The 27824-nt window shown below is 39.3% G+C and overlaps 1 protein-coding gene across 1 annotated transcript in view; it reads left to right on the top strand.

The window, feature by feature from the left end:
* The window catches only part of LOC126458432 (brefeldin A-inhibited guanine nucleotide-exchange protein 3), a 325613-nt gene that overhangs the window by 281454 nt on the left and 16335 nt on the right, over positions 1-27824 (top strand). The window contains exons 25-29 of the mRNA XM_050095487.1: positions 12594-12764; positions 13933-14059; positions 22015-22243; positions 24282-24565; positions 26269-27487. Of these exons, the coding sequence (XP_049951444.1) occupies positions 12594-12764; positions 13933-14059; positions 22015-22243; positions 24282-24565; positions 26269-27487 (2030 nt within the window). The remainder of the gene's footprint in view (positions 1-12593; positions 12765-13932; positions 14060-22014; positions 22244-24281; positions 24566-26268; positions 27488-27824) is intronic.

Here is a 27824-nt window from a genome sequence, read left to right as displayed (position 1 = left end):
AATCTGTGACAGGACCGTAATGGGAAGTGAGTGGATGGCTTGAGCAGGTCTTACACTTGTGTCTTCCACAGGCTATGATACTCGTGGCAAGGGATTGGGATTAGGAATAGTATAGGGATGGGCTGGATGTTGTGGAGATTTGGTGGGCGAAGGAACACAACTTTAGGAGGATTGGTAAGATGTCCCTTATTTCAGGGCATGATGGGATTATTTTCTGGGGTAATTCATCAAGCCAAGCTAAAGTTTTCCGGGCACAAAAACGTGCAGTAAGAATTATATGTGGTGTGAACTCAAGAACATCCTGCAGAAGCCTGTTTAGGGAACTAGGGATACTAACTACAGCTTCCCAATATATTTATTCCTTAATGAAATTTGTCATTAAAAATATATCACTTTTTCAAACCAACAGCTCAATTCATGGAATCAATACTAGAAATAAGAATAATCTTCACAAGGATTTAAAGTCACTTAGTCTTGTACAAAAAGGTGTGCATTATTCAGGAACACACATTTTCAATAACTTGCCAGCAGCCATAAAAAGCTTAACAACCAATGAAATTCAGTTTAAGAGAAGCCTAAAGGATTTATTGGTGGCCAACTCCTTCTACTCCATTGATGAATTTCTGAGGAAAACCAACTGATTTGTATATAAGTACAACATAACTTCTGCACAATTTCAGTGCAGTAATGTGTTCACTGAAAATTTGTGTGTGTGTGTGTGTGTGTGTGTGTGTGTGTGTGTGTGTGTGTGTGTAAGTATAATCTAACTTCTGCACCATTTCAGTGCAGTAATGTGTTCATTGTAAATAAGTATTACAGTAGTTGTATTACATGTTTCTTACCTTATAAATAAATATAAAACTTTTTTATTTTAAATTCAGTGCAATAGTATTTGTAAAATGACTCTTAGTGTTCATTAAAAAATGACGATCATTCCACTTGGGACCTGTGGAATGGTACATTAGCTTATTTGTTTTAGTTTAAATATTTGTCATGTATTGTTGTTTTTCTGACATGTTCCACATCCTGGAGGACCTCCTCACTACGGATCAATTGGAATGAAAGTAAATCTAATCTAATCTAATCTAGATGGTAGGCAATCAGAGCCCTGGCAAAGGATGTGGTTCAGTTGTTCCAGTCTGAAGTGATATTAGGTGATGAAGAGGGCCCTCCTTTGTGGCTGATTCTTGGGGGGTGGAGGGAGGAATTGGGGTGTGAGGGGAAAAGGCATGGGAGATTCATTTGCAGACTAGGCCTTGGGTAGTGCTATTTGCAGAGACCTCGTGAGATCCTCAGATTACTATGTGAGGGAGTCCTTGTCACTGCAGATATGCCGTCAATGGATGGCCAGGCTGTGTGGGAGGGATTTTTTGGTGGGAAAGGGATGACAGCTGTTGAAATGCAGGTACTTTTGGTAGTTAGGAAAAAGTTACTAAAGTGTGTGAGGAATGAGATAGTGGGTTTGGAATTTGAAGGAAATTGGAAAGGTAGTGTTCAATAGAGGTAAAACTGTGGGCCTGAGGGATGTTGGTGTGTAGGGAGGTGGCAGCAACAGTGATTAATAGCAATCCAGGAGGTGAGGGGATGGGGATGTGGAGAGTCAGTGAAGGAAGTGATTTGTATCTTTCATAATTACATGCAGTTGGTTGGAGGTGTTGGTCAATGAGAGCTGGAACTATTTCAGTCGGGATACAATAACAAGCCACAATGATGTTCCAGGATTGTTGGGTTTGTTGATTTCGGGGAGCATGTGAAGGGTGGGTGTATGAGGTTCAAAAGGGCTGAGGAGGGAAATGGGTTCAGAGGAGAGGTTGTGAGAAGTTCCTAACTTAAAGCAGGGATTGGAGGTTGTGTTGGACTTCAGGAATGGAATCACTCTGGCAGAGTTTATATTTGTAGGAGTCAGATAATTGGCAGAGGCCTTCTGCCAAGCAGTCACTGCAGTTCATAACAACACTGGTGGAACTTGTGTCTGCAAGTAGGGTGATTAGGTCAGGATTTGTTTTGAGGTTGTGTATGGCTGTATCTTTCTGCAACTTAATGTGCCATCTTTACAATAAGTAGCAATCTATCTTTCCTACATTGTTGATATTCATACCTGGAGTTTCCATTGTTGTTTCTTCCTCTCTACAATCCTACGATGTTTTCCTTTGTTACTATTCTCCATAGCATTACTCTATTCAGTGTCAATTCTTTCTCTGCTTTACTGTGTTCATTCACCATTTTCCAAACTCCATCTGCTTCTGAGCCACACTGTATCAATGATTGTCCACACTCAACACAGGCTTTGTGACTGCATGGATTGTTGATGCAGTATCTGTTGCCCCAGATTACTTCCTCCAATATTTATAATTATATTTATCCTATTGATCCCAATTTTATCCCTCATTCTGACCTACTTTATTTGCCTGGTTATAAGACGTGTTTTTTTCCCCAAACCTGACAGACTCTTCTTATATTCACAGATTAAACTATTTCTGTGTTTTTACATTGTTTAATACAGTATGCAGGGGTTGTCTTACATTGACCAAAAAACTTTGTCTATTGAGGTCATGTGCAAATTTATTTTGGAGAATAGGCAAAGTCTACTCGCATTCAAACAGACTCAAGATTTCCTGACATGACGAAGTGCTTGATACAGTATTGATGTTGTGCTTACTATCACGTGACACTTGACTTGCATGGCACTATTGCAAGGGATATGTCAGAAACTACCAACTAGCCACTACAACAGTCTATTGCGGTGCTTAATATTTGATAGTTTTGTGAAACAAAGGAGGAGATAGAATTTAGTGCTATCATCTTAAAAGCTCTTATTGTATCTGAGCAGATTTGCAATAAAAATTCTCATAAATGTGTTGATACCTTGTAGAAACATTAATGTTGGTTTTAATGTATAGGTAACATTCAAAAGCAGAAGTGTTGGCCTTCAAAAACATTACTTGATTCTGAACCCAGATTGACATTTTATTTGATTGTGGGAGACTGTATTGATTTACTAAGTGGTTTGGAAATGAGAAATTCTGTCGCTGTTCACGTACTAGAATACCAGGTAAAAATGTTAGCAGCTTTTAGTCAGCTTTAGAACATTATAGTGACATTCAGAAGAAACAAGAAGGAAAATTAATCCATAATTAAATTTCTAACAAATGAAAGAAATCATAGTTGAAATGTTGTCGCTAGAGTGATAGTACAAACATTCATCAGTAAATCATGAGACGAGTGAAGTTTGAGACTTGGACTGAATCATGATTGTGATTCTTTGTTATGTATTAGTTGCTGTTGTTACATTTGACCTGTACCCTAGAAGGTATTGCAGTCCATGTTTCATAGTTGCTCAGGCACAGCACTATGGGTTGGAGGGGGACACTGGTACCAGCTTAGCTGGGACCAAGGAGGTTGGCTGGGAACTAGATGACTGCATGGAGGGGAGCAATGAGAGGGCAGAAAATTATGTCATGCTGCCAACCGATACAATGTATACTGCGTACTTTGGCTTTTCAGGAAGACCTACCACGTTTAAACTGCAGTTTGACCAAATCTAGTTGTAGTTTGAATTGAACAAGAGTATTTATTTATGTGGGAGATGGTAAAAGTCTAGATAGGAGCTAGTAGCCTACTTATACGAGTTTTGCTGCAATGTTGTTGACGTTCACCATGGCATATGACGGAAACGAAAGGGGGTGTGTCAGCACACAGCTGGTTGTAAGCAGCCACTGAGAGATTGGCGGGTAGACAGTTTGTTTGGAAGCAAGTGAAACTGAAACATTCTCAAGTCCGTATTGAAGTGAAGTCTGAAATGTATTCATATAAAAACAGTTGTGTTTTCATATTCAATAGTAACCACAACCTCAGAAATCACAACGTATTGGGAAGAAACAGCCAAATATTTGTGAAACTGAAGATATAAATTTCACAGCTGTGCTATTTGGATGATGATGATAGTGATACCACAGACGGCAGGATTAGTAAGTGAAAAATGTAGAAAAGAAAATGGTCGGCAAATTAACGTAAACCATTTCTCTTCATTAATTTTATTTCTTTGTGTATTATCAAAATGTAGACAGTCAATAAATGGCATAAATTTAAAGTAGATATAATGTTACCTTTTTGGCAGATACTGTGTATCAATAAAAGTTTGTAATTTGGATTAGCCTGAATATGTTAAAAAATAAATTTTTATTAAGAAGCCTCTTGAAAATAAGGGATTGTCTTATAATCAGGGTCATCTTATAATCAGGCTTGCCTTATTCTTGATTGAATATGATACTGTAGCATTTTATTTTTCACACCTGCCCGTACACACGAACCTGTCATTCTCAACGTAGCCCATCCCCCTTCCCCCTCTCTTCCCTTGTTGCAACACATACACATACTCCCATACCTCATCCGTACCTTTTCTCCAATGTTCCTGTATGTTTTTAACGTATTTGTGTGTATTTTTACATAGTTTTATATGATTTCACACATTTTTGTGTATTTTTACATATATGTGCATATTTTTGCACATCTCTCTGTGTTTTTATGTGTCTTTATGTATGTTTTACACGTATTTTCACTTATCGAGCTCCTCACACAACCATCAACACCTATTCTGCCCATGTCCACCTCATTCCCATTTCCTTTACACCATTCTGCCATAATAGACCTCTGCTCCATCTTTCTGCACCAGTTCAGAAAAGAATCCTTTTCTCTGGCTAAAACCCAGTCCCACATCCTATTTCTTGAATGATGCCTAAATCGTGGAATCCTCCCAAACAGCCTAACCATAAAAATTCCTTTCTCTGGATGCCGTCCCTGCTTTCACAGTAACCTTAACCTTTTAGGAATCCGCCAGTCCCTGACCCACACAAATCTGGTACTGCAAAAACACATCTCCGTATCACAGGCATCCCAGAACCACCTCTGCTCCCTCTGGAAGATACTACTACTGTGCAGTCCCTGCTTCATACTTCACATCTCTGAAACTGAATACCTTGCTCTCCAGCACCTAAAGGAGCATTCCAGACACCATCTCTGTAAGTTATCCAACCTGCTGACATCCTACAGCCGCCTCGGGGTGCCACTACCCAATCCATATCCTACCCACAGTGTTCCTCCTCTCCGCCCCTCATAGCACATAAACCCTACCTAGCTGGCTTTTTCAACTAGCTACATCCCTCAAAACTCCCTACCAACACTCCACCAAATCCAGAGCTTGAAACATTCCCATAACTCTGTTGTTAACCTTTCCACTTAGACCCTCGTCTCCCCGGAAGTTTCAGTCCTATCCAAAGGCCTCACCTTTATCCTCAAACCCAAATTTAACCATGCTGGACTTGTCAAAAACTACTCTCCTTCTCCCTATCTCTGTAATGGAAACACTTCTTTGCCACCAATCCCTCCAACCAAAACCAGCCTAATTCCAACATTGAACCCTGCCTCTTCCAGTTCATACCACCACCTAACTGAGATCATCTCCCTCGCCCAGCCAAAAATCTGCTGGTCACCTTCCAGGAATTCTTTATCGTCAGCTTTACCTCACCATGCTTCCCCAGATCTGTTCCTCAGAACACCAACCTTTCAGCAGAAGAAAGAATAGCCATAACCAGCTTCGAAACAAATTCTGACCTAATCCATCAGTGTTGTATTGAATCATAGTGACTGCCTGGTGGAAGGCCTCTGCCAATTACCTGACTCCTCCACCTATAAAATCTGCCAGAGTAATCCTATCCCTGAAGTCCAACACAACGTCCAATCCCTGCTTAAAGCCTTAGGCCATTCCCACAACCTCTCCCCTGAATCCATTTCCTTCCTCATCCCTATGACACCCCGCACACCCACCTTCTACATGCTCCCCAAAATCCACAAACCCAACAATCCTGGATGACCCATTGTGGTTGGTTATTGTGCCCCTACTGAAAGAATTTCGGCTCTCATTGACCAACACCTCCAACCAATTGCACATAGTCTAGCCTCCACATCGGAGCCACACACCACACTTCCTTCACCAACTGTCCACCATCCCCACACCTTTACCTCCTGGATCCCTACTCATCACTGTTGACACCCCCTCTCTCTACTCCAGCATCCCATATGCTCATGGTCTTAATGCTATGAACACTATCTTCCCCGATGTCCTTCAGATTCCAGACTTGCTAACTCTTTCCTCACACACCTTACAAGGGAAACTCCCCATCACACTCCCCTCAGGTTTAGTGGGAAGATGGCCCAGTGGATAGTCCATCAAAATCTGAATGCAGATCAAGCATGAAAACAGGAAGAAGGTGTCCTGAACTCTGAAGAAAGAAGAAAAATAGAAACAGTGAATGGTTGAAGCCCAAGATATGCAACATCGAGTGAATTGCAAGAACCATGGCATCATGGTTGTGTGGTCACGGTGTTGGATTGCAAAGCTTGTAGCAGTTCACCTAGTTGTTTCTTTCTTTAACAGTTCTCGGTGTAGACATACTGGCTGAAAAAAATAGGGAGTGGATGTACAGTACTGTCTGCTGTAAATGATGTAGCCAACAGATGCACAGTTGTGTTTCACAGTCTTTTACTTTCACTTTTCACAACTCCCCAATAATACATAGTTACATGTGGCCAGTGCACTATTGTTCTAACTTCCCATAAGCCCCATTAATAGTTAGCAGGCGAAAATCCACATAGTGCTACAATAGTTTACTGTTGAACATCTACGAGCAGTAAAAGCCTAACGACAAAGTTCTCAGTTCTTGAAGAATAGAAAGGGACGTATGGAGTAGATACTGTAACTGTTTTAACACATGGCCTAATTGTGTAACATTTATTACACTGTTAAGTTGAGGCATTGTTGTCGTTCTAACCAACACAGGTTCCTCGTCTGAAACTGCTGTGGACTGACTGTCTCATGACCTAAAATCGGGCCCTTATATATCATCACAATAATAGGTACTGAAACTACACACTGTTGAAAGTTAAAGTTACAGAAATTACAATTAAAACTTAACTCATTATATTAACTGAATACATTGAAAAATATGTTCCTTTTAATAGTCCCTTCTGCTACAAGAGTTAGGCCGAATTATTTGTTTAAATTGTGAAATTAACAGATATAGTTACACAAACAATACTTTTGACAAAACTGTTAATTACTTTGGAATTAATTAAGAGCCGGCTTTGATAACATGTTTTCGAGTAGAGCCAAATAGATCCTTTGAGAATACTATTATTTTGCCTTCCAAATGTTAACAATTATTACAGAATTTATATTTGTTTAAACGTCAGCAGTAGAATTTAAGTTACAAAACAATTACTGATTTCACTCTATAATGAAAGATACTAACTAGTAGTAGTCAAAATAAATTAGAAAATCAATTACATACATAAAACTAAGCACAAAATTAGATCTGTTGTTAACTTCTTTAAAACTGAGGGCCAACCTTTCTCTTATATGAAAATGCAGATTATACTTGTGTTTGTTAATGGTAATTAGTTAAAAGAGAAAAAACAAATTTAAGGAGTCAGATGGCAAAACAAGACGGGAAGTAAAAAATATCCCAGCTTGCTTCATCACAAGCTGGAGGCCCATTTTCAAATCTCTCTCATGCACCTCTTTTTATTATTATTATTGCAAAGTTTTGAACTTCCTGTCTGCAGTTATCATACTATACAATGGCTATAGAATATGAGTCATGTTGTAAGAATATTTTAGTGTCATAGGTAAATGTGATGAACAGTGAGTGGAGGTGAGATGCTGCAGTGACCTCTCACAGATATGAAAACAACAAATAAATGGCTGTGTGCTATGTTACAACAAAGGAATTCAAGAGTCAAAACGTCCAAAACAGAATGCAAGAGTCATAACATGTGGTACTTGTGTAGAACAAATAGGATGTATGTACATCTGTGGAGGTCCGTTCCTTACACCTCGCTGCTCAAACAGACGTTACACCATGACAGAGGCATAAATTTTAATACAGTGAATGGACATGTCAGTGACCAGACAGACAGTTCATAATTTTGTGGAAAGGGGGATGGGGGTACAAGGGAGATTTGAACATAGTTTTTTCCTTCATAGTCCAATACCATCACCATAGAACCACGATGTCCTGGCTATTCAAATTCACTTGATGTTGCATACCTTGAGCTTGGACTGTCCACTATTTCTACTTTGCTTATTTTTTCACAGTTCAGTGCACTTTCTTCCTATTTTCATCCTTGATCTGTGTTCAGTTTTTGATTAACTATCAATTGGGCCAATGAACTATCCATTGGGCCATCTTACCACAAAATATGTGGAAGGTGCGATGGGGAGTTTCCCTTGTTAGTAACTTTATCCTATCCACTAACAGTACTGGCATTTCAACAGTCGTCATCCCTTTCGCATAAAAAATTCCTCCCACACAGTGTGGTCACCCGAAGACAGCATACATGCAATGATAAGAACTCCCTTACCCAGTCTGCTGAGGGTCTCACCAAGGTATTTGCAAACAGGCACAGTCCCCCACACCTAGTCTGCCATTTCCCCTCACACCCCAAATCCTCCGACCACCCCCAAGAACCATTCACAAAGGAGGACCCCTTTCATTTCCTCAGACTGTAAGAGATGAAGCATATCCTGTGCCAGGGCTTTGATTACCTATCGTCATGCCCTGAAGTGATGAACATGCTACCTAAGAACCTTCCCATCCCCACCCAAAGTGGTGGTACATTGCCCATCCAACCATCACAACATCCTAGTCCATCCCTATGCTATTCCCAATTCCAACCCCTTGCCATAAGGATCATATCCCGGTGGAAGACCCAGGTGCAAGACGTGCCCAAGCCACCCATTCAGTACTTCCTATTCCAGTCCTCTTACAGTTTTATTCTATCCTATCAGGGGCTGGGCCACCTGTTTTAAAGCAGCCATGTCATTTATCAGCACTGCTCCAGTCATAGCACAGCTTTTTATATTGGTATGACCACAAACCAGCTGTCCACTAGGATGAACGGCCACTGCCAAACTATAGCCATGAGCAACATAGACCACCCTGTGGCACAACATGCAGCACAACATAACATGCTTGATTTCAGTTGCTACTTCACTATGTGAGCCATCTACATCCTCCCTTTCAAAACCAGCTTTTCTGAACTGTGCAGATGGACTTTACCCGTCCAACACATTCTCTGCTCTTGTAATTATTCTGGCCTCAACCTGTGGTACTACGCTGGCCTATCTGCCCTGTCACCTCTTCCTCACTCTTGTCTCCCACCTTCTTTGTTTGCTGCCTTCTGCCAATGCATCTTCCTATCTTTCCCCCACTCCTCTCCTTTTTCACTCAGATTTCCTCGCCCCCCTGCCGCACAACCTCTGGATGCTGTACCTGTCGGTGTACTGTTCCCTACACTCTCTGACAGATGGCATGTCTGGTTTCTCCCACCTGTACACAGCTCTTTCCCCTTCCTGCTCCCTCCAGACTGCTGCTTCCATCCCATATGATAGTTGCATTCTGGCCTGAGCTGCTGGAGTTGACAATCAGGTGTGCATGAGATGTGCTTGCTTGTGTGAATGAATTATGTGTGTTTCTGTTTTTCTGACAGATGCTACGGCGCAAAGCTTATGTGTAGGAGTCCTTTAATTATGCCTGTCTGCAACTCACTAAAGGATCCATCAGTACATTTCCGTAGTGTTTCATACAGCCTAGCATTAATATATTTATCAAATTATAGAATAATTGAAAAATAAAACTGGTTTAACATTCATCTGCATCTACTTGTATACGCTCCAAACCACTGTGAGGTGCATGGCAGAGGGTACATCCCATTATATCAATTATTAGTGCTTCTTCCTCTTCCATCCATATATGGAGTGTGGGAAGAATGATTAATTGAATGTCTCTGTGCGTGGAGTAATTATTCTTATTGTATCCTCCTATGTGAGCGATACTTAGGGGATTGCAGTATATTCCAGGAGTCATTATTTAAAACCTGTTCTTGAAACTTTGTTAAAAGACTTTCTCAGGATAGTTTACATCTACCTTCAAGAATCTTCCAGTTCAGTTCTTCAGTACCTCTGCGACACATTCCCACAGATTAAACACACCTGTGACCATTCCTGCTGTCCTTCTCTGTATAAATTCAGTATCCCCTGTCAGTCCTATTTGCTATGGATCCTACACACTTGAGCAATATTTCAGGATGGTTCACACGAGTGATTTTTAATCAATTTCCTTCGTAGAGTGATCGCACTTCCCAGTGTTTTACCAATAAATTGAAGTCTACCACCGGCTTTACTCATGACTGAGCCTATGTGATTATTCCCTTTCATATAGCTGCAAAGTGCTACATCCAGGTATTTGTATGAGTTGGCCGATTCCAACAGTGACTCATTGATATTATAGTCATAGGATACTAGGTTTTTCATTTTGTAAAGTGCAGAATTTTACATGCCTGAACACTTGAAGCAAGATGCCAATTTTCGCACCACATTGAAATCTTATCAAGACCTGACTGAATATTTATGTGGCTTCATTCAGATAGTACTTCATTATAGATAACTGCATCACCTACAAAATGTTACTATTAATATTGCCTGCAAGGTCATTAATGTACAACATGAACAGCAAGAGTCCCAAAACTTTTCCGTGGGGAACACTTGATGTTACTTCTCCATCTGATGACTCTCCGTCCTGCTTACCATGGAGTCCTCAATTCAGTCACAAAATTTATGTGATGCCCCATATGATGGTAGCTTTGACAATAAGTGTAGGTGTGTTACTGAGTCAAATGCTTTTCAGAAATCAAGAAATATGTCATCTAATTGATTGGCTTGATCCAAAGCTTTCAGTATGTCACGTGAGAAAAGTGCAAGTTGGGTTTCACATGATCAATGTTTTCAGAGTCCATGCTGGTTTGGCATTAAAGAAGTCATTCTGATCAAGATACCTCCTTATGTTTAAGCTCCGAATATGTTCTAAGATTCTACAACAAATCAGTACCAGGGATATTGGATGGTAGTTTTGTGGTTCACTTCTACTACCCTTCTTGTAGATGAGAGTGACCTGTGCTTTTTTCCAAGAGCTGGTCACTGTTTTTTGTTTGAGGGACCTAAGATACATTATAGTTAGATGAAGAGCTAGTTCAGCCACAAATTTAGTGTAGAATCTGACAAGGATTCCATCGGGAGCCAGAGCTTTGTTCAATTTTAACAATTTCAGCTATTTTTCAACACCACTGACACTAATACTTATTCCAGTCATCTTTTCAATGGTATGACTTTTAAATTGGGGCCGCTATCCTGGGTCTTCTTTTGTAAAGGAACATTTGAAAACAGAGTTAAGCATTTCAGCTTTTGCTTCGTTTCCCTTGATTTGTGTTCCTGTCTCATACACTAGGGACTGGACACTTAGCTTTGGTGCCACTAACAGCCTTTACATACAACCAGAATTTCTTTGGATTCTGTGGAAGATCATTTCGGTATTCTGTTATGGTAGTCACTGAAGACATCGCACATTGCTTTTTTGTCCGCCCCGGTAGCTGAGTGGTCAGTGTGACAGACTGTCAATCCTAAGGGCCCGGGTTCGATTCCCGGCTGGGTCGGAAATTTTCTCCGCTCAGAGACTGGGTGTTGTGTTGTCCTAATCATCATCATTTCATCGCCATCGACGCGCAGGTCGCCGAAGTGGCGTCAAATAGAAAGACCTGCACCAGGCGAACGGTCTACCAGACGGGAGGCCCTAGCCACATGACATTTCCATTTTTATTGCTTTTTTGACAGCAAAACGCATTTCATTCAGCATCTCTCTATCTATAGCCCTAAGCTTTGTTTTACACCTATTATGCAGTAATCTCTGTTTCGAAGTTTCTTTACAATGATTGTATACCATGGAGGATCCCTCCCATTATGGACTATTCTACGGGGTACATATCTATCCAGTGCATGGTCAACTATTCCTTTAAACTTGAACAATAGTTCCTTTACATTCACCTCACCTGTGCTGAAAGTTTCAACTTTCTCATTGAGATATGACAGTACTGATTTTTTATCTAGTTTTTTTTAACATGTATATGTTTCTGCTTGTTTTAGTTGTCCTTTGTACTTCGGTAATCATCACTGCCACAACTGCATCAGGGTCACTGATACCAGTTCTGATGTGGACATCCTCAAAGATGTCTGGTGTATTTGTTACCATTAGATCCAATATATTTTCATCATAAGGAGGTTCCTAACTATTTGTTCTAGATAGTTTTCAAAGAAGGCATTTAGTAATGTTTCGTTGGTTGTCTTATCACGTTCTCCACTGACAAAACTGTAATTTTCCCAATTAATTGTTGGATGATTTAAGTCTCCATGAATGATTATATTATGATTAGGTAACTTATGTACAGGTGAACTGAGGTTTTTTCTAAACTTTTCAGTTATGTCAGGAGTTAAGTCTGGTGGGCAATAGAAGGATCCAATTATCATTTTGTGCCCATCCCTGATGCTGTGTGTGTGTGTGTGTGTGTGTGTGTGTGTGTGTGTGTGTGTGTGTGTGTGCGTGCGCACGCGCATGTGTTTTAATTCATTAGCCCATTTTAGTTTAAAATTTTTGCTTAAGTGGTGGTTATTTTGACAGTATAGACATGCAGATATACTTCTTTTACAGGTGCTGAATTTGGACTGTACTCTATTAACCATTTATTGCTCCCAATGGTGCAGAATTGGTTGAGGAAAACAGGGCGTATTTACCGTGGATGGGATAATTTTGCAGTCAATTTCAAACAGTGCTGTGGATTGGCAACGGATCTTGTTGTGGAATATCTTACACATTTGCAAGGTTTGTTTATAATATAATGACATTTGGTCCATTCTTTGTTTTAAAGTGTGACATATTCTTATTTAAAGGTGCAAACTTTTAAAGATAATCATCTGAGGTGAAGTAGTGTTTGATAACAGGATTACCTTTACTGTAAGGTAACAATGAAAACAATCAATTATTGCTAAAATTATGTAATTGGATAGATGAAAAGTCTACTCACCAAGTGGTGGCAGAGCACAAACATAAAAGACTGTTGCGATTGGCAAGCTTTTGGAGCCAGTGGATCCTTCTTCAGGCAGAAGGGTTGAAGGGGAAGAAAGAATGGTGAAGGAAAAGGACTGGAGAGGTCTAGGAAAAGGGATAGATTTCGGGAAAGTTATCCAGAACCATGGCTCAGGGGAGGCTTACCATACAGGATGAGAAGGAAATTGCTTCTCATCCGGTATGGTAAGTCTCCCTTACCTGCGGTTTGGGGTGACTTTCCCAAAATCTAACTTTTTTTCCTAGACCTCTCCAGCCCTTTTGCTTCACCATTCGGACGTTCCCGAAATCTTCTGCCAGAAGAAGGAGACGCTGACTCTGAAAGCTTGCCAATCACAACAGTCTTATATGTGTGTGTTCTGCTGCTTCTTGGTGAGTAGATTTTTTATCTATCCAGTTAAATAACTATACTCTAAGGTGTATCTCATGTGGGTAAATATTGGCTAACCCATTTGTCTATGTATAAGTTTCCTGCAACTATATTTGATTTTCCTTCTTTCATAAGCTTAATATTATTTACAATATTTACATGTGCTGTGTTACCAAAAAATATAAATGTCTCTGGGTAATGTAACAAAATGTAAAATGGAAAAATTATTGGGTATGAACTGTCATCACTGTGACTTGCATAAGTGGAAGGTGCAAAGTAAATGTGAAACATTTCAGATACAAAACCAGTGTCCTAGCTCACACTTGTCACTGCTTCAGTCTGGTAACTTATTTTACCAACAGTTTAATTAGTAACATATTTTACAGAATGATATGGACATTTTTAAAGAAAAACTAATTTTTAATATGGTGTTTCAAATACCATTCAGTGGAAAGCACTGTTTATAGTGTGATTAATGTTCTTATTGTTGGATTGCAGAGGAACTAAAGATTCATTGTAAATTTCTTGGGACACATTATTTTCTTTTCCTTTTAGGAGGAACAAAGAACCAAGCTGAAATACCAGCAGCCACTTTAATGCTAAAGCAGCTGCTCCTAGTAATGGTGGAATGTGTGGTGCAGCCTACAGAAAGCATTGCTCGACTTGGTTGTGCTTGTATCAGGTATGTGGTTTTCCCGTAGTACACAGCTCTTCAAAACACTTCTTATTTTAAATATCCTTCTGGATCAAATCAAATTATGTCCTGAGCTTTTCTTTATATCTTAATCCGTTTTATGGTTGCTCTTAACTTGGCCATGCAGTTGAAAATTTTGTTTGTTGTGATATTCTTGGTGGTTGTTGTAGTGTGTTCTTAAAATTTCAGTCATCTCTTGCATATTCTGTCTGTTTTCTATTCTACCTGTTTTTTTTCTTCTTCTCCTTCTTTCTTCCTTTCTTCTTTCTCTCTTTCTTTTTTTCATTTTTCTTTTCTTTTTTTAAAGTAAAAAGCCTAGGACCAGAGTTGCCCCTTCATGGATTGGGTTTTTCCTTTTCTCTTCCTAGAACCTCTTCTCTCTTTTTTACCTTCTCTCCTGTTCTACCTCATCTTTATAGTTCTTGTGTTTTTTTCCATTGGTGGCTTCCATTCTATCTCTGAATCATTCTTTATCATTAATCTCTGGTGTATAATTTGTATAAACTTCTTTGTCTGATTGTGCTTCCCTGCCTCCTTGATCCTTTTCTCAGAATAGTTCTTCATGAGATCAATAACTCACTTGATATAGTCTATCAGTAAACTAAAGAGCAAGCAGTGTGTTTGATGGCAGAAGTGGTCTCTTTGCAGAAGAGCATTACAGTTATTGTACAAGCAAAATAATAATCAGTCTTCCATTTAATGTCTGGCAATGTAGTGCAGCATGCAGATTCTTTTGTAGGTTCCACTTGTGTGAGCTTATGTATTGGTTTAATTAGTTAATAGTGTCAGTTCTTTGTATATATTTAGTGAGTGACTTAGTTATTTAGTTAGGCAAAAAGATAAATAAGCTTACTGCTGTGCAAGAAAATATACACGATAATATGATTCAACATTCTGACATAAATCTTTGCAAATTAGAGCCAAATGAATAGATGTTACAGTCACTAAACACACAAAATCAGCAATAACTTGAAAACTTCCTAACCAGTTTCATTAATGTGTTTTATTTATGAAACATAGCTTTGAGGAAGACAGCTTTTGGATGGATTCTGTCACTATTTCCTTAGCTCAGTTACTATTCATTCAGTTCTAAAGAATGTAACAATATTATGAAAAAGAAAGTTGCTACTCACCATTTAGTGGAGATGCTGAGTCGCAGATAGGCCCAACAAGAAGACTGTCACAAATAAGCTTTGGGTAAGGATGGCGTTTGTCAAAAATGGACCCCACACACACACACACACACACACACACACACACACACACACACTGGCTTCAGTTGCCAGAGACTGCAGCAGTCATGTGTGTGTGTGTGTGTTTGTGTGTGTGTGTGTGTGTGTGTGTGTGTGTGATTTTCCATTGTTTGTTCAGTTCTAAGAAATATAAGTTGAAACACTTTGCAATACCTGTACAATGTTAAAAACTCCATTGAAATTCGTTATTGATTCTTGGATTATGGGCAAAACATTTTTAGATGTATCCTTATTGATATTCAAAGCATCTCATCAAAGAAAACCTCTGTCTTCTATTGACAACTTTCTTTTAATATAAGTAAATCCCATAACTTCTTTGGAATAATTGCACTACATTCTGTTGAAAGTCATATCAAAATATATCAGTCCACTTACGTATAGACAGAGGATGTTAATACATTCAGCTATATGAGCAATGTATTATTTTTTTTATGATATTTGTTCCAGTAGTAGCATAATTTATAATGTGATTTCAGAGAAAGCAATCTTATTTTGTATAGTGTTAATGTATTTAATGGGAAACAAACAGTTAATCAAAGGAGTAATGATGTTAGCTGCTAGTGGACGTTGATTTAAATCAATGGGGAAAGTTGAAAATTTGTGCTGGACTGGAACTTGAGACAGAATTCTTGTGAACAGTCACTTTGGATGCCTTGGCTATCAGGACATGGTCCCTGACCAACTGTAATTCCCAGTTTATCCCTACACTACTGCTGTAGAGCCCCTGCCCATTACCTTCACTACACACAGTGATTGCTGATTCCCATAGGAACTCAGGCTTGTTTGTGCATTTTCACAGAAAGAATCATTTGCCATATCACCCTGGTTATAAATATGTGGTGTCTGTTCTTTTGGACGTTTGCAAAAGTATCATTGGCCATCTCGCACTGTTTATATATAAGTGGGGGTCTGTTCTTCCATACACGGTTATATGTATGTGGTGTCTGTGCTTTCAGACATGTCCGAAAGAACGCACACATAGGGCAAGATGGCCTATGATATTGTCAATGCAGATGCACATCTACCCGACGGGAGGCCCTAGCCACACGACATTTCATTTCATTTCAATGCAGATGCACAAACAAGCCCAAATTCCTAAGGGAATCAGTGACTGCTGCGAGTAGTGAAGGCAATGGGCATGGGCACTATGTCAGTGGTGTGTGAATAAGTTGGGAATTTGGGTCAGTCAGGGACTGTGTCCAGATAGCTGATGTGGTCAAAGCATCCATTCACTAGAAATGGAAAATCTGGGTATGATTCCTGGTCTGTCACAAAGTTTCAAACTTTCCCTGTTGATTTAATTCATGCCCACTAGCAGCTGATGCCATTATTCCTTTGATTAATTGTCTTATAAAGGTGACAAGATCAAAGATGGTGTCTGTTCTTTCAGACATGTCCAAAACAATATAAACACTTCCCAGATGTGTGCGCATGCTGTTGCACCATAAATTAAAAAGGTACAATGCAGAAACTTTGTGAAACAGTTCATAGGTGCTTCTTGACATATGGCTAGATAGAGAGTAATTGGGATATTGCCTACTCACTCTTCAGTTTATCAACAGGCTGTACCTGTCTTTACTTTCAATCTAAACATTATCTCCCATACTCTTCTGGTCTTTTCACCCAACTCCATGAAGATCAAATGTCCAGCAAATCTTGCACTTTGGAGTCTGATTTCCTCTGATACTGTCGCCAAACTTTGGGACAGGTCTTCCCTTGATCTTAATTTCCATATTTTACCTCTTCCTTTGGGGCAGGACATTTTCCTAAGGATTTCTCTCTTTGCTTCTTTAGTAGTTATGCATTATGTGTTCTTAGTGTCGTTGCATCAGTGTGCATTAGTGTTATTTTCATTACAAGCATCCTGGTCGTACAGTTGCCACTTTCATCTTCTTTGTTTTTACCTTATCCCTTCACTGCTCTTGTTTGTTCCTGTTAAATACTCCACCAGGTACTTAAATTTGTTGACCTTCTGTGTGATGGCTCAGGTGTGTCTCCAGTGTGTGGTGGTATTCACTTTGCCTAGCTGTTGGCAATTCTGGGTTCCATTCTTCTGATATTTTGCCCATGTTTGTTAAGTTTGAACCCCATTCCCCTGCCTCACGTACTATTGCTATGTCATTCACAAGTTACGAGAGGTGAAGCCAGTATCTGACACTAAAAATGTTCCAGCATACAATTTTAACTTATCACAAATGCTTTTCTTCATCTGAACTCCACTGAAGAGCAAAATAATATCATCTTTGACTTGAGCAGGCTGAGGTCCAGAAACATGTCGGTGATGATGAGGTAGTGTGGGAGAAATTGGGAAAACGTCGAGAACCAACGTCAAGAAAATTAAAACTCTCACTATGTACAATATTAACATCAGCATGAAAAATAAGAAGGGGAATAAAAGTTTGCAACAGTAAGAAAAAAATTGTGTGTGAGTAATTTGCAGGGTGTGAAGTTAGAAAAGGTTAGGAGGTTCATAGTGCATATAACTACACACACGACTATTCGTTATTATTTTGTACCTAATGATTCTGGCATGAAACAAAGGAAGATAAAAACTGAGAGTGCTTCTCTGAGTGTGTCTCACACTATCCACACAATACACCCAGCAGAAAGGCTTTTTCAGAATATCGAGCACATAATCTTGTCCCTCGAAAAATAGATTAAAGAGGTATCATTCTGCTGGGTACTGGGGTTCCTGGCAACAAGATGACAGTTGCAGCAGCTGAAGAGACTTGTGGAGAAAGTGTGGTGACTGATTGGGCTGTCCACTGCCTTCTATAATGCCCATATAGGAAAAAGATTCTTTTGCATTAATGTCTGCTTTGACTTGTATGATTTTTTTTAATTATAATAAAAAATTCTGCTTATTCGAATACCTAAATAATATTTTCTGTTAGATAAGCAAGTTGTTCCCCCCCATGAACCATGGACCTTGCCGTTGGTGGGGAGGCTTGCGTGCCTCAGCGATACAGATAGCCGTACCGTAGGTGCAACCACAACGGAGGGGTATCTGTTGAGAGGCCAGACAAACGTGTGGTTCCTGAAGAGGGGCACCAGCCTTTTCAGTAGTTTCAAGGGCAACAGTCTGGATGATTGACTGATGTGGCCTTGTAACAATAACCAAAACGGCCTTGCTGTGCTGGTACTGCGAACGGCTGAAAGCAAGGGGAAACTACAGCCGTAATTTTTCCCGAGGGCATGCAGCTTTACTGTATGATTAAATGATGATGGCGTCCTCTTGGGTAAAATATTCCGGAGGTAAAATAGTCCCCCATTCGGATCTCCGGGCAGGGACTACTCAAGAGGATGTCGTTATCAGGAGAAAGAAAACTGGCGTTCTACGGATCGGAGCGTGGAATGTCAGATCCCTTAATCGGGCAGGTAGGTTAGAAAATTTAAAAAGGGAAATGGATAGGTTGAAGTTAGATCTAGTGGGAATTAGTGAAGTTCGGTGGCAGGAGGAACAAGACTTCTGGTCAGGTGACTACAGTGTTATAAACACAAAATCAAATAGGGGTAATGCAGGAGAAGGTTTAATAATGAACAGGAAAATAGGAATGCGGGTAAGCTACTACAAACAGCATAGTGAACACATTATTGTGGCCAAGATAGATACGAAGCCCACACCTACTACAGTATTACAAATTTATATGCCAACTAGCTCTGCAGATGACGAACAAATTGAAGAAATGTATGATGAAATAAAAGAAATTATTCAGATTGTGAAGGGAGATGAAAATTTAATAGCGATGGGTGACTGGATTCGAGTGTAGGAAAAGGGAGAGAAGGAAACATAGTAGGTGAATATGGATTGGGGGTAACAAATGAAAGAGGAAGCCACCTGGTAGAATTTTGCACAGAGCACAACATAATCATAGCTAACACTTGGTTTAAGAATCATGAAAGAAGTTTGTATACACGGAAGAACCCTGGAGATACTAAAAGGTATCAGATAGATTATATAAGGTAAGACAGAGATTTAGGAACCAGGTTTTAAATTGTAAGACATTTCCAGGGGCAGATGTGGACTCTGACCACAATCTATTGGTTATGACCTGTAGATTAAAACTGAAGAAACTGCAAAAAGGTGGGAATTTAAGGAGATGGGACCTGGATAAACTGAAAGAACCAGAGGTTGTACAGAGTTTCAGGGAGAGCATAAGGGAACAATTGACAGGAATGGGGGAAAGAACTACAGTAGAAGAAGAATGGGTAGCTTTGCGGGATGAAGTAGCGAAGGCAGCAGAGGATCAAGTAGGTAAAAAGACGAGGGCTAGAGAAATCCCTGGATAACAGAAGAAATATTGAGTTTAATTGATGAAAGGAGAAAATATAAAAATACAGTAAATGAAGCAGGCAAAAAGGAATACAAACGTCTCAAAAATGAGATCGACAGGAAGTGCAAAATGGCTAAGCAGGGATGGCTAGAGGACATATGTAAGGATGTAGAGGCCTATCTCACTAGGGGTAAGATAGATACCGCTTACGGGAAAATTAATGAGACCTTTGGAGATAAGAGAACGACTTGTATGAATATCAAGAGCTCAGATGGAAACCCAGTTCTAAGCAAAGAAGGGAAAGCAGAAAGGTGGAAAGAGTATATAGAGGGTCTATACAAGGGCGATGTACTGGAGGACAATATTATGGAAATGGAAGAGGATGTAGATGAAGATGAAATGGGAGATATGATACTGCATGAAGAGTTTGACAGAGCACTGAAAGACCTGAGTCGAAACAAGGCCCCCGGAGTAGACAACATTCCATTGGAACTACTGATGGCCTTGGGAGACCCAGTCCTGACAAAACTCTACCATCTGGTGAGCAAGATGTATGAAACAGGCGAAATACCCTCAGACTTCAAGAAGAATATAATAATTCCAATCCCAAAGAAAGCAGGTGTTGACAGATGTGAAAATTACTGAACTATCAGTTTAATAAGTCACAGCTGCAAAATACTAACACGAATACTTTACAGATGAATGGAAAAACTAGTAGAAGCCAACCTGGGGGAAGATCAGTTTGGATTCCATAGAAACACTGGAACACGTGAGGCAATACTGACCTTACGACTTATCTTAGAAGAAAGATTAAGGAAAGGCAAACCTACGTTTCTAGCATTTGTAGACTTAGAGAGAGCTTTTGACAATGTTGACTGGAATACTCTCTTTCAAATTCTAAAGGTGGCAGGGGTAAAATACAGGGAGCGAAAGGCTATTTATAATTTGTATAGAAACCAAATGGCAGTTGAGTTGAGGGGCATGAAAGGGAAGCAGTGGTTGGGAAGGGAGTGAGACAGGGTTGTAGCCTCTCCCCGATGTTATTCAATCTATATATTGAGTAAGCAGTAAAGGAAACAAAAGAAAAATTTGGAGTAGGTATTAAAATCCATGGAGAAGAAATAAAAACTTTGAGGTTCGCCGATGACATTGTAATTCTGTCAGAGACAGGAAAGGACTTGGAAGAGCAGTTGAATGGAATGGACAGTGTCTTGAAAGGAGGATATAAGATGAACATCAACAAAAGCAAAACAAGGATAATGGAATGTAGTCGAATTAAGTCGGGTGATGCTGAGGGAATTAGATTAGGAAATGAGACTCTTAAAGTAGTAAAGGAGTTTTGCTATTTGGGGAGCAAAATAACTGATGATGGTCGAAGTAGAGAGGATATAAAATGTAGACTGGCAATGGCAAGGAAAGCGTTTCTGAAGAAGAGAAATTTGTTAACATCGAGTATAGATTTAAGTGTCAGGAAGTCATTTCTGAAAGTATTTGTATGGAGTGTAGCCATGTATGGAAGTGAAACATGGACGATAAATAGTTTGGACAAAAAGAGAATAGAAGCTTTCGAAATGTGGTGCTACAGAAGAATGCTGAAGATTAGATGGGTAGATCACATAACTAATGAGGAAGTATTGAATAGGATTGGGGAGAAGAGAAGTTTGTGGCACAACTTGACCAGAAGAAGGGATCTGTTGGTAGGACATGTTCTGAGGCATCAAGGGATCACCAATTTAGTATTGGAGGGCAGCGTGGAGGGTAAAAATCGTAGAGGGAGACCAAGAGATGAATACATTAAGCAGATTCAGAAGGATGTAGGTTGCAGTAGGTACTGGGAGATGAAAAAGCTTGCACAGGATAGAGTAGCATGGAGAGCTGCATCAAACCAGTCTCAGGACTGAAGACCACAACAACAACACAAGCAAGTTGTTCTTGTAGCCATAGGTGACTGTTTTACCACTGATACTGATTTGTGTCAAAACTTGGTGTTACACCATTTAATAGTGAATACAAATATTGGTATGCTGAGTAGGAAGGCAATTGTGTGTTAAAAAAGAAACAGCACAGGGCAATTTGCATGAGTTTGGATGTTGGTGGTTCATGAAAATATGGTCACTAGTGGGAAATTTTGGAAATGAAAATAAAATATAAAGAGCAGTAATCGTTTTCATTTACTACAGACAAATGCATAAACATAATGAATAGAGAGGTTTTATTGCATTAAATTGTTAATTATTATCTGAGATTCATGAATAATAAACATTTATGAAAATTTTGAATTAATTATTATAACATTGAAGAACTTATTGTCCCAGGCATGTGTCATCATTTTATCTCTTATTAATAGCTGTGCTGAGATATTTAAGGAGGCTTTAGTGTGTTAATTTCAGGCCATCTTTGTTTTCCATATCTGTAGACATGTTGTGCTGAGTGCAGGGCCAGTGATGACTCCATCACAGTGGCAAGTGGCAACTGTTGCACTGCATCGTGCCTGTTCTGTGTCATTACACTCACTGCAGCAGCTGATGGTTGCATTCCGACCAGGATCTCATTGTTTTTATGGAGATGTTGGGCAGGTCAAAGTGGCTGCTCGAAGAGATTGTACAGTTCGAGAATGTGAAAGGCTGAAACAGCTCGCACAACAGGTAAGGAGCTTGATATGAAGATCAGAAGCAAAAGTAAAAAGGGTATAGTTCAGTTCAGAAATAATGGCTGTGATAGTGACACATAACAAATGTGTACTCATGTTAATAGATTTAAATTACAGTGTGTCAAATGTTGTAAATATTTCTGGATTAAAAGAGAACACTCATTGAAAAGTAGAAACATTTAGTTGTCAATAGGCACACATGTAAGAAATAAGAAACCTTACTAGATTTCAGAGCTATCTTTTGATGAACTAGAGTAAACCTCACACACACACACACACACACACACACACACACACACACACACACACACACCTACACCTATGCCCATACATGGTAGTCGAACAATGCCAGTGCTGTTTTTCTTGTTGTGGAGATACTGTTGTCAGGAAGGTTGGGCAGAGGGACTGGGATTGGATGTCTAGTGACCTCAGAGGAAGGCGCCTGATGGGCTGGCTAGGAGTGTGGCAAGGAGGGGTGGCAGATATATGGGTTGGCACAATTGCAGTGGCTGGTAGAAAGCAGCAGAAGCTGAAGGCGACATGGGGACATGAATTGGGATGGAGTGCCCGGATGGAGGAAAGGGAAACTGCTGGGTGGTGGGTATGGGAACTACGAGTTACCTGAGATTGAGGCCAGAATGATTATGGGAGTGTAGGATATTTTGTAAGGATAACCCCCATCTGCATAACTGAGAGAAGCTGGTGATGTAAGGAAGGATCCAGATTGCTTGGATTGTGAAATAGCCATTGAAATTGGGCATATTGTGCTCAGCTGCCTGTTGTGCCACTGGGTGGTCCACTTCGTTCTTGACAACAGTTTGGCAGTGGCCACCACAACCAGCAGTCCAACTGCCAAAAAATAGCATTGGTGCTGATAGTCAAGCCACACCATGTCGGAGCATAAGTGTGTGTGTGTGTGTGTGTGTGTGTGTGTGTGGCACGCACACGTGTGCGTGTGTTTATATTTTTCTCCAGCTCGTTAAAGGATAACTCCCAAAGCTAACAAGTTTTATTTCCTTTATGGGTGCCTATCGTCAACTCAACGCTTTTGCTGTTTTGGTTGTACAGAAGTATTTATGTTCTTCAAAAACTTACCTACAATATTTATGCTGCCCAGTGTGTTAAACTTCTTTGTTGGTCAAAATGTTAAATATACACAGAAGCAGAAAAAAGTTACTGAAAGTCATTAATGCCAGTAGTGGCAATACAATAAATAATTGATATGTTGCTTTTGTGTGGCCTGCAAGAAATTTTGCTCTTCTGTTTTAAATAGGCATTCACATAAAAACTCTTTGTATGATGGTAATGAAAACAGTGTCACTCATTTAATATTATGGCTACCATGACCTTAATTTTATTTGTTTCTACCTTTTTTATTACAATTTTAATCACAGTTACTGTTTTTATATTACCTTTCTTCCTTGTGCCATAATAAGATTAACCTTTTTTTTTTATTTCATACAGCACAGACTCAGTGTAACACTCTTTAGTGGGTTGCACAATGTTATATAACATCCTGAAAAATTAAAATTGTATTTAATGCAGTGGCTTAAACTAAAACCCTTGCCTATACAGGAAATATTTTTGTTTGCTTAGCTATCTGTGTATAATGTGACCTATCAGGGAGTTAAGTAACAATGTGCTCTGATGCAAAGTCAAAGATTCATTCCTGAAACAACCTCTAGCCTGTGGCTAAGTTATTGTCAGTCATATTCTTTCTCCTCATACTAATAGTCTCACAAGGTCTGCAGCAGAGATTTTGTGGAATTTGGATAAATAAGAGAGGGATAGCGGTGGATTAAAGCTGTGCATTATGCCATGAAGGATAGCTCAGTTGTTATGAGCATGTCCTGCAAAAGCCAAGGGTCTGAATTCAAGTCCTGCTCAACCACATTTTTTAGAATGTATATTTTACTTTAAAAATCTGTTGGGAGTTTCCTAAGTAAATATATTTCAAATTGTATACGATCGAAGTTTCTCACTCTCATCATTTATATCATGTCTATTTGGTTTGTTTCTACTCATTGTTACAGGTGTTCTTGTTGGAAGGTCAACGTGATCTTCAACAAACAGGATATCAACCAAGCAGTCCCCAGTCACAGTCTGAATATATGTCTACCAATGTGTCTGATAACGGGGAAGAACGCAGTTACATCTTCCTTCTGTATCCCCCAGATGTAGGCCACACTTTGAATCCAGATCTGTACATTGTGCGTGTACCATTTCGGAATCTGGTTGTTGGACTTCTGGCACATCAAATGCTTCTGCAGACTGTTGGCACCATTTTATTGGAAGGGACAACTCATATCATACCCAGGTGACAGTGACAAATGTTGTAAACCTTTAGCTTTGTAACTGGATCAGCCATGTTGATATCGGTCTGCAAACTCATCATGAGTTTCAACAAACTCTTGATGTGTTGAGTTTGCAGACTATTGGACTAGGTAATGAGTATGAGATGTTAGGTATAGAAAATATCTTGCATTATATATGAGCCAGCTCACTAATGTCTTTAATACAAACACGTTATGAGTGTTTTGTAAAAGCTAATTTTTGGCATTTCATTATTACAAAGCAGAAATAATGAAAACTTGAATAAAAATCTAAATAGGGATTGGACCATAAATTGAATAGAAATCAAAAGGTGAAATGGAAAAACTGTTGCAATTTGTTTGTGTGTCAGCTTCTTTTTCAAGTGAAATACAGTCACTTCATTGTAAGTTCAGGCATGAGGAAAGAAACAAAAATAGGAGGAAGGAATCACTTTATAGCACCGTCTTGGTGCATATGTGTGTCACACTAGAAAATTGTATTGGTATATTTCCTGTTGCTCATGTTTTTAGTTCAAACATGAAACTAAATGTTAAATGTAAACCATAACATTTTCAGTTTAGTTTCTGAATTCTAATCATGTATTGTTGTGAACCAGTTTCATTGATTCATTGCCTTGTGACCACTGGTACCCATCTTCAATGTCTCTCAAGAACGTAGACCTACTTCATGTATACAGAGTGATCCTTATTAATGTTTAAAAACCCCAAAAGCAATGTATATGACGCTAAGGCTGTTAATTTAATATAAGACGTGCAGTCGTAAATTTCAAGAAATTCCCCAAAAGTGGATGACAAATGTTGAAGGTGTAACATCACTACATGAAGTAGTCGCCGTACGTGTAGTGGTTTTGCCTATCAGTCTGTCACCCTCAGTCATCCCAACCCATGTCAAGTATTCCCGTTGGCTCTATTCCCATGTGTGCAACTTTAGCGCATGAGGCTCAGGGTTTGAGTCTTTTGTCTAGCAGGCAGTATTTTTGTCCCTGTGTTAGACAATTGTATGTTTACATTGAGGTAAGATTTATTGTTTTGTTTACCAGTCTTACAGTCTCTGCTGATTTATTGCAAATTATAGCACAGCAAAAAATTACCGTATTGCATCACAAGTAAATGAGTATAAGCTTCCCAATTGTGTTGTCACCAGTGAATGGCCTACATTTTCTTTACTAAATAATGTGTGTAAAGAAAAAAAGAAGAGAGGAAATGAAAGAAACACTAAATAAGTGCAGCTTTTACTAGGACAATAATTTTGTAACTTCTACATTAACAGCAGATCACATTTACAAAGGTGTTCAAAATTTGCACCATTTGCTCAAATGCAGCTATTGCACCCTCAATCATCTCTTCATGCCCAAACCCAACTGCTGCCTGTGCGGCGAGGTTCGTCATCTGGTGATGTCACATGTTTAACATTTCTCATTTGGGATATTTCTCGACATTTGTGACCCCATGTGTTGGATATTAAATTATTTGTCTCAACATCATCTATGTCACTTCAGGGGTTTTTGAGTGTTGATAAGAATCACCCTGGAGATTTAAAAATCTACCATTCTGTGCCATCTGTTAGTGCTATATCTCTAAATATTTATGTTATAAATTTTAAGTAGAAAATAGGGATCACTTCAGTTTTACTACCGATTGTATGTAACTGCCATGTCTTATTGACTATATTCATTTCTCTTTGCAGTTTGGCCAATGTTTTACTGCACAGCCCTGCAGCTAAACTTACTGATGACAGGGATCAAGCAAAGTCACAGAATGAGCAACAAAAATTATCAGGTCTTATGAAGTACATGCTGCCAGCTCACATTCAAACACTTCTGTTGTGTTTGGATGTTTCATATGACAGGGCAATACAGTTTGATTCACGGCCTGGATTAAAATTTCTGGTTCAGAAAGTAGCTAACCTTGAACGAGCTGCCAATCTTTATAGGCAAGCAGGTGCAGCATGGACATTGAAAGTAGTAACTTTGTTTGATTTGTGCTTACATGAAGTGTGGAAGAGTGGAGTTACTCTAGAAAAGGTCAAGTTAATTCTGGAAGATGAAAGGAACAGCAACACTAAATCAACAGAAGGAATTATGCAGAAGCCAGGAGCAGAAACGAATTATGACTATGGCGATATGTCAGTTTTCTTGAAAAGGTTACGTCAAAGTTTTGATCAACTCTGTGAGACATATGTTGATGTTGTTCTTGACAAAGATGGACAGCATTCAGCTGTTGATCAGATTTCTGATCAGCCAATATTTTTTCTTATAGCACATCCAGATGATTTTCCTGAAATAAAGAGGAAGGAATCTCTGAGTAAGAATATGACAACAAATTATGAAGAGAAGGATGCTATCTCTTTCCAGGCAAAGACAGAAGGTTCGTCCTGTGTAAGAACAGAAGATAAAAGTATTAATAAAGATTTAGAACATGATACTTCAGAGGCTGCTGATGATGAGTTTTCAGCTACAGATGAGCCCGATCAAAACATTCATAACACAGATCAAGTTGCAGTCTCAGAAGAAACTGTGTGCAAGGAAATATCAGTTGAAAGTGAACAGCATGTGAGCATAAGTAAACCTTTTGCTCTAGCTGATTTTGCTCGTCGCTACTCCTCGTCAAGTGATAGTGATACTGAAGTGAGGCTTGATACTAATGTCCTGTGTGATGGACTTTCAGCTAATCATGAGGTTGTGAATGATTCAGTATATGAAGTTGCAACAGAGAAAGATATAGAGGGATTGATGGGGGAGTACAAAAAACATAAACAAGCGCACACCATGCCTACTTCATATACAGACAAGCGTAAAAATCCATTCCTTACACAAGGGCAGGTTGACACTGCATTTGAGCCACCACCACCCAGTGAGCCGGTGCCACTTGAGATAGAACGCCAGCGCCAAAGCAGCCTCTTCAGGGTAAGCAAAAAACTATTTAATAGAATGAAGCAAACTTGTATTCCATTTCAGAAGAAATAAAATTCCAGTCCACACAAATATTCACTTTTTTTGTTGTCATTAGTTGATTTGCTCGGTTATGTAGTGTATAGCACAAGAATGTGGGTAAGCAATATGTTTCTTTGCTTATTTTTGTGAATAAGGGATTTTTTTCTTCTCTCTCTCTCTAGCTTTTTTTATCCTTAGTTCCAGAAATACTCATATTTTTAAATTGAGTCTCAATATATGTTTCCTGTAAAATTGATACTTGGATGTGCATGTTTCATATGTCTTCATTTTTGAATGTTGTACTTTAAAA

This window comes from Schistocerca serialis, chromosome 2 (assembly GCF_023864345.2).
Source record: "Schistocerca serialis cubense isolate TAMUIC-IGC-003099 chromosome 2, iqSchSeri2.2, whole genome shotgun sequence".
Classification (NCBI taxonomy): Eukaryota; Metazoa; Arthropoda; class Insecta; order Orthoptera; family Acrididae; genus Schistocerca; species Schistocerca serialis.
Note: the sequence above shows the minus strand (reverse complement) of the source record. Positions and strands in the feature narration are given on the sequence as shown.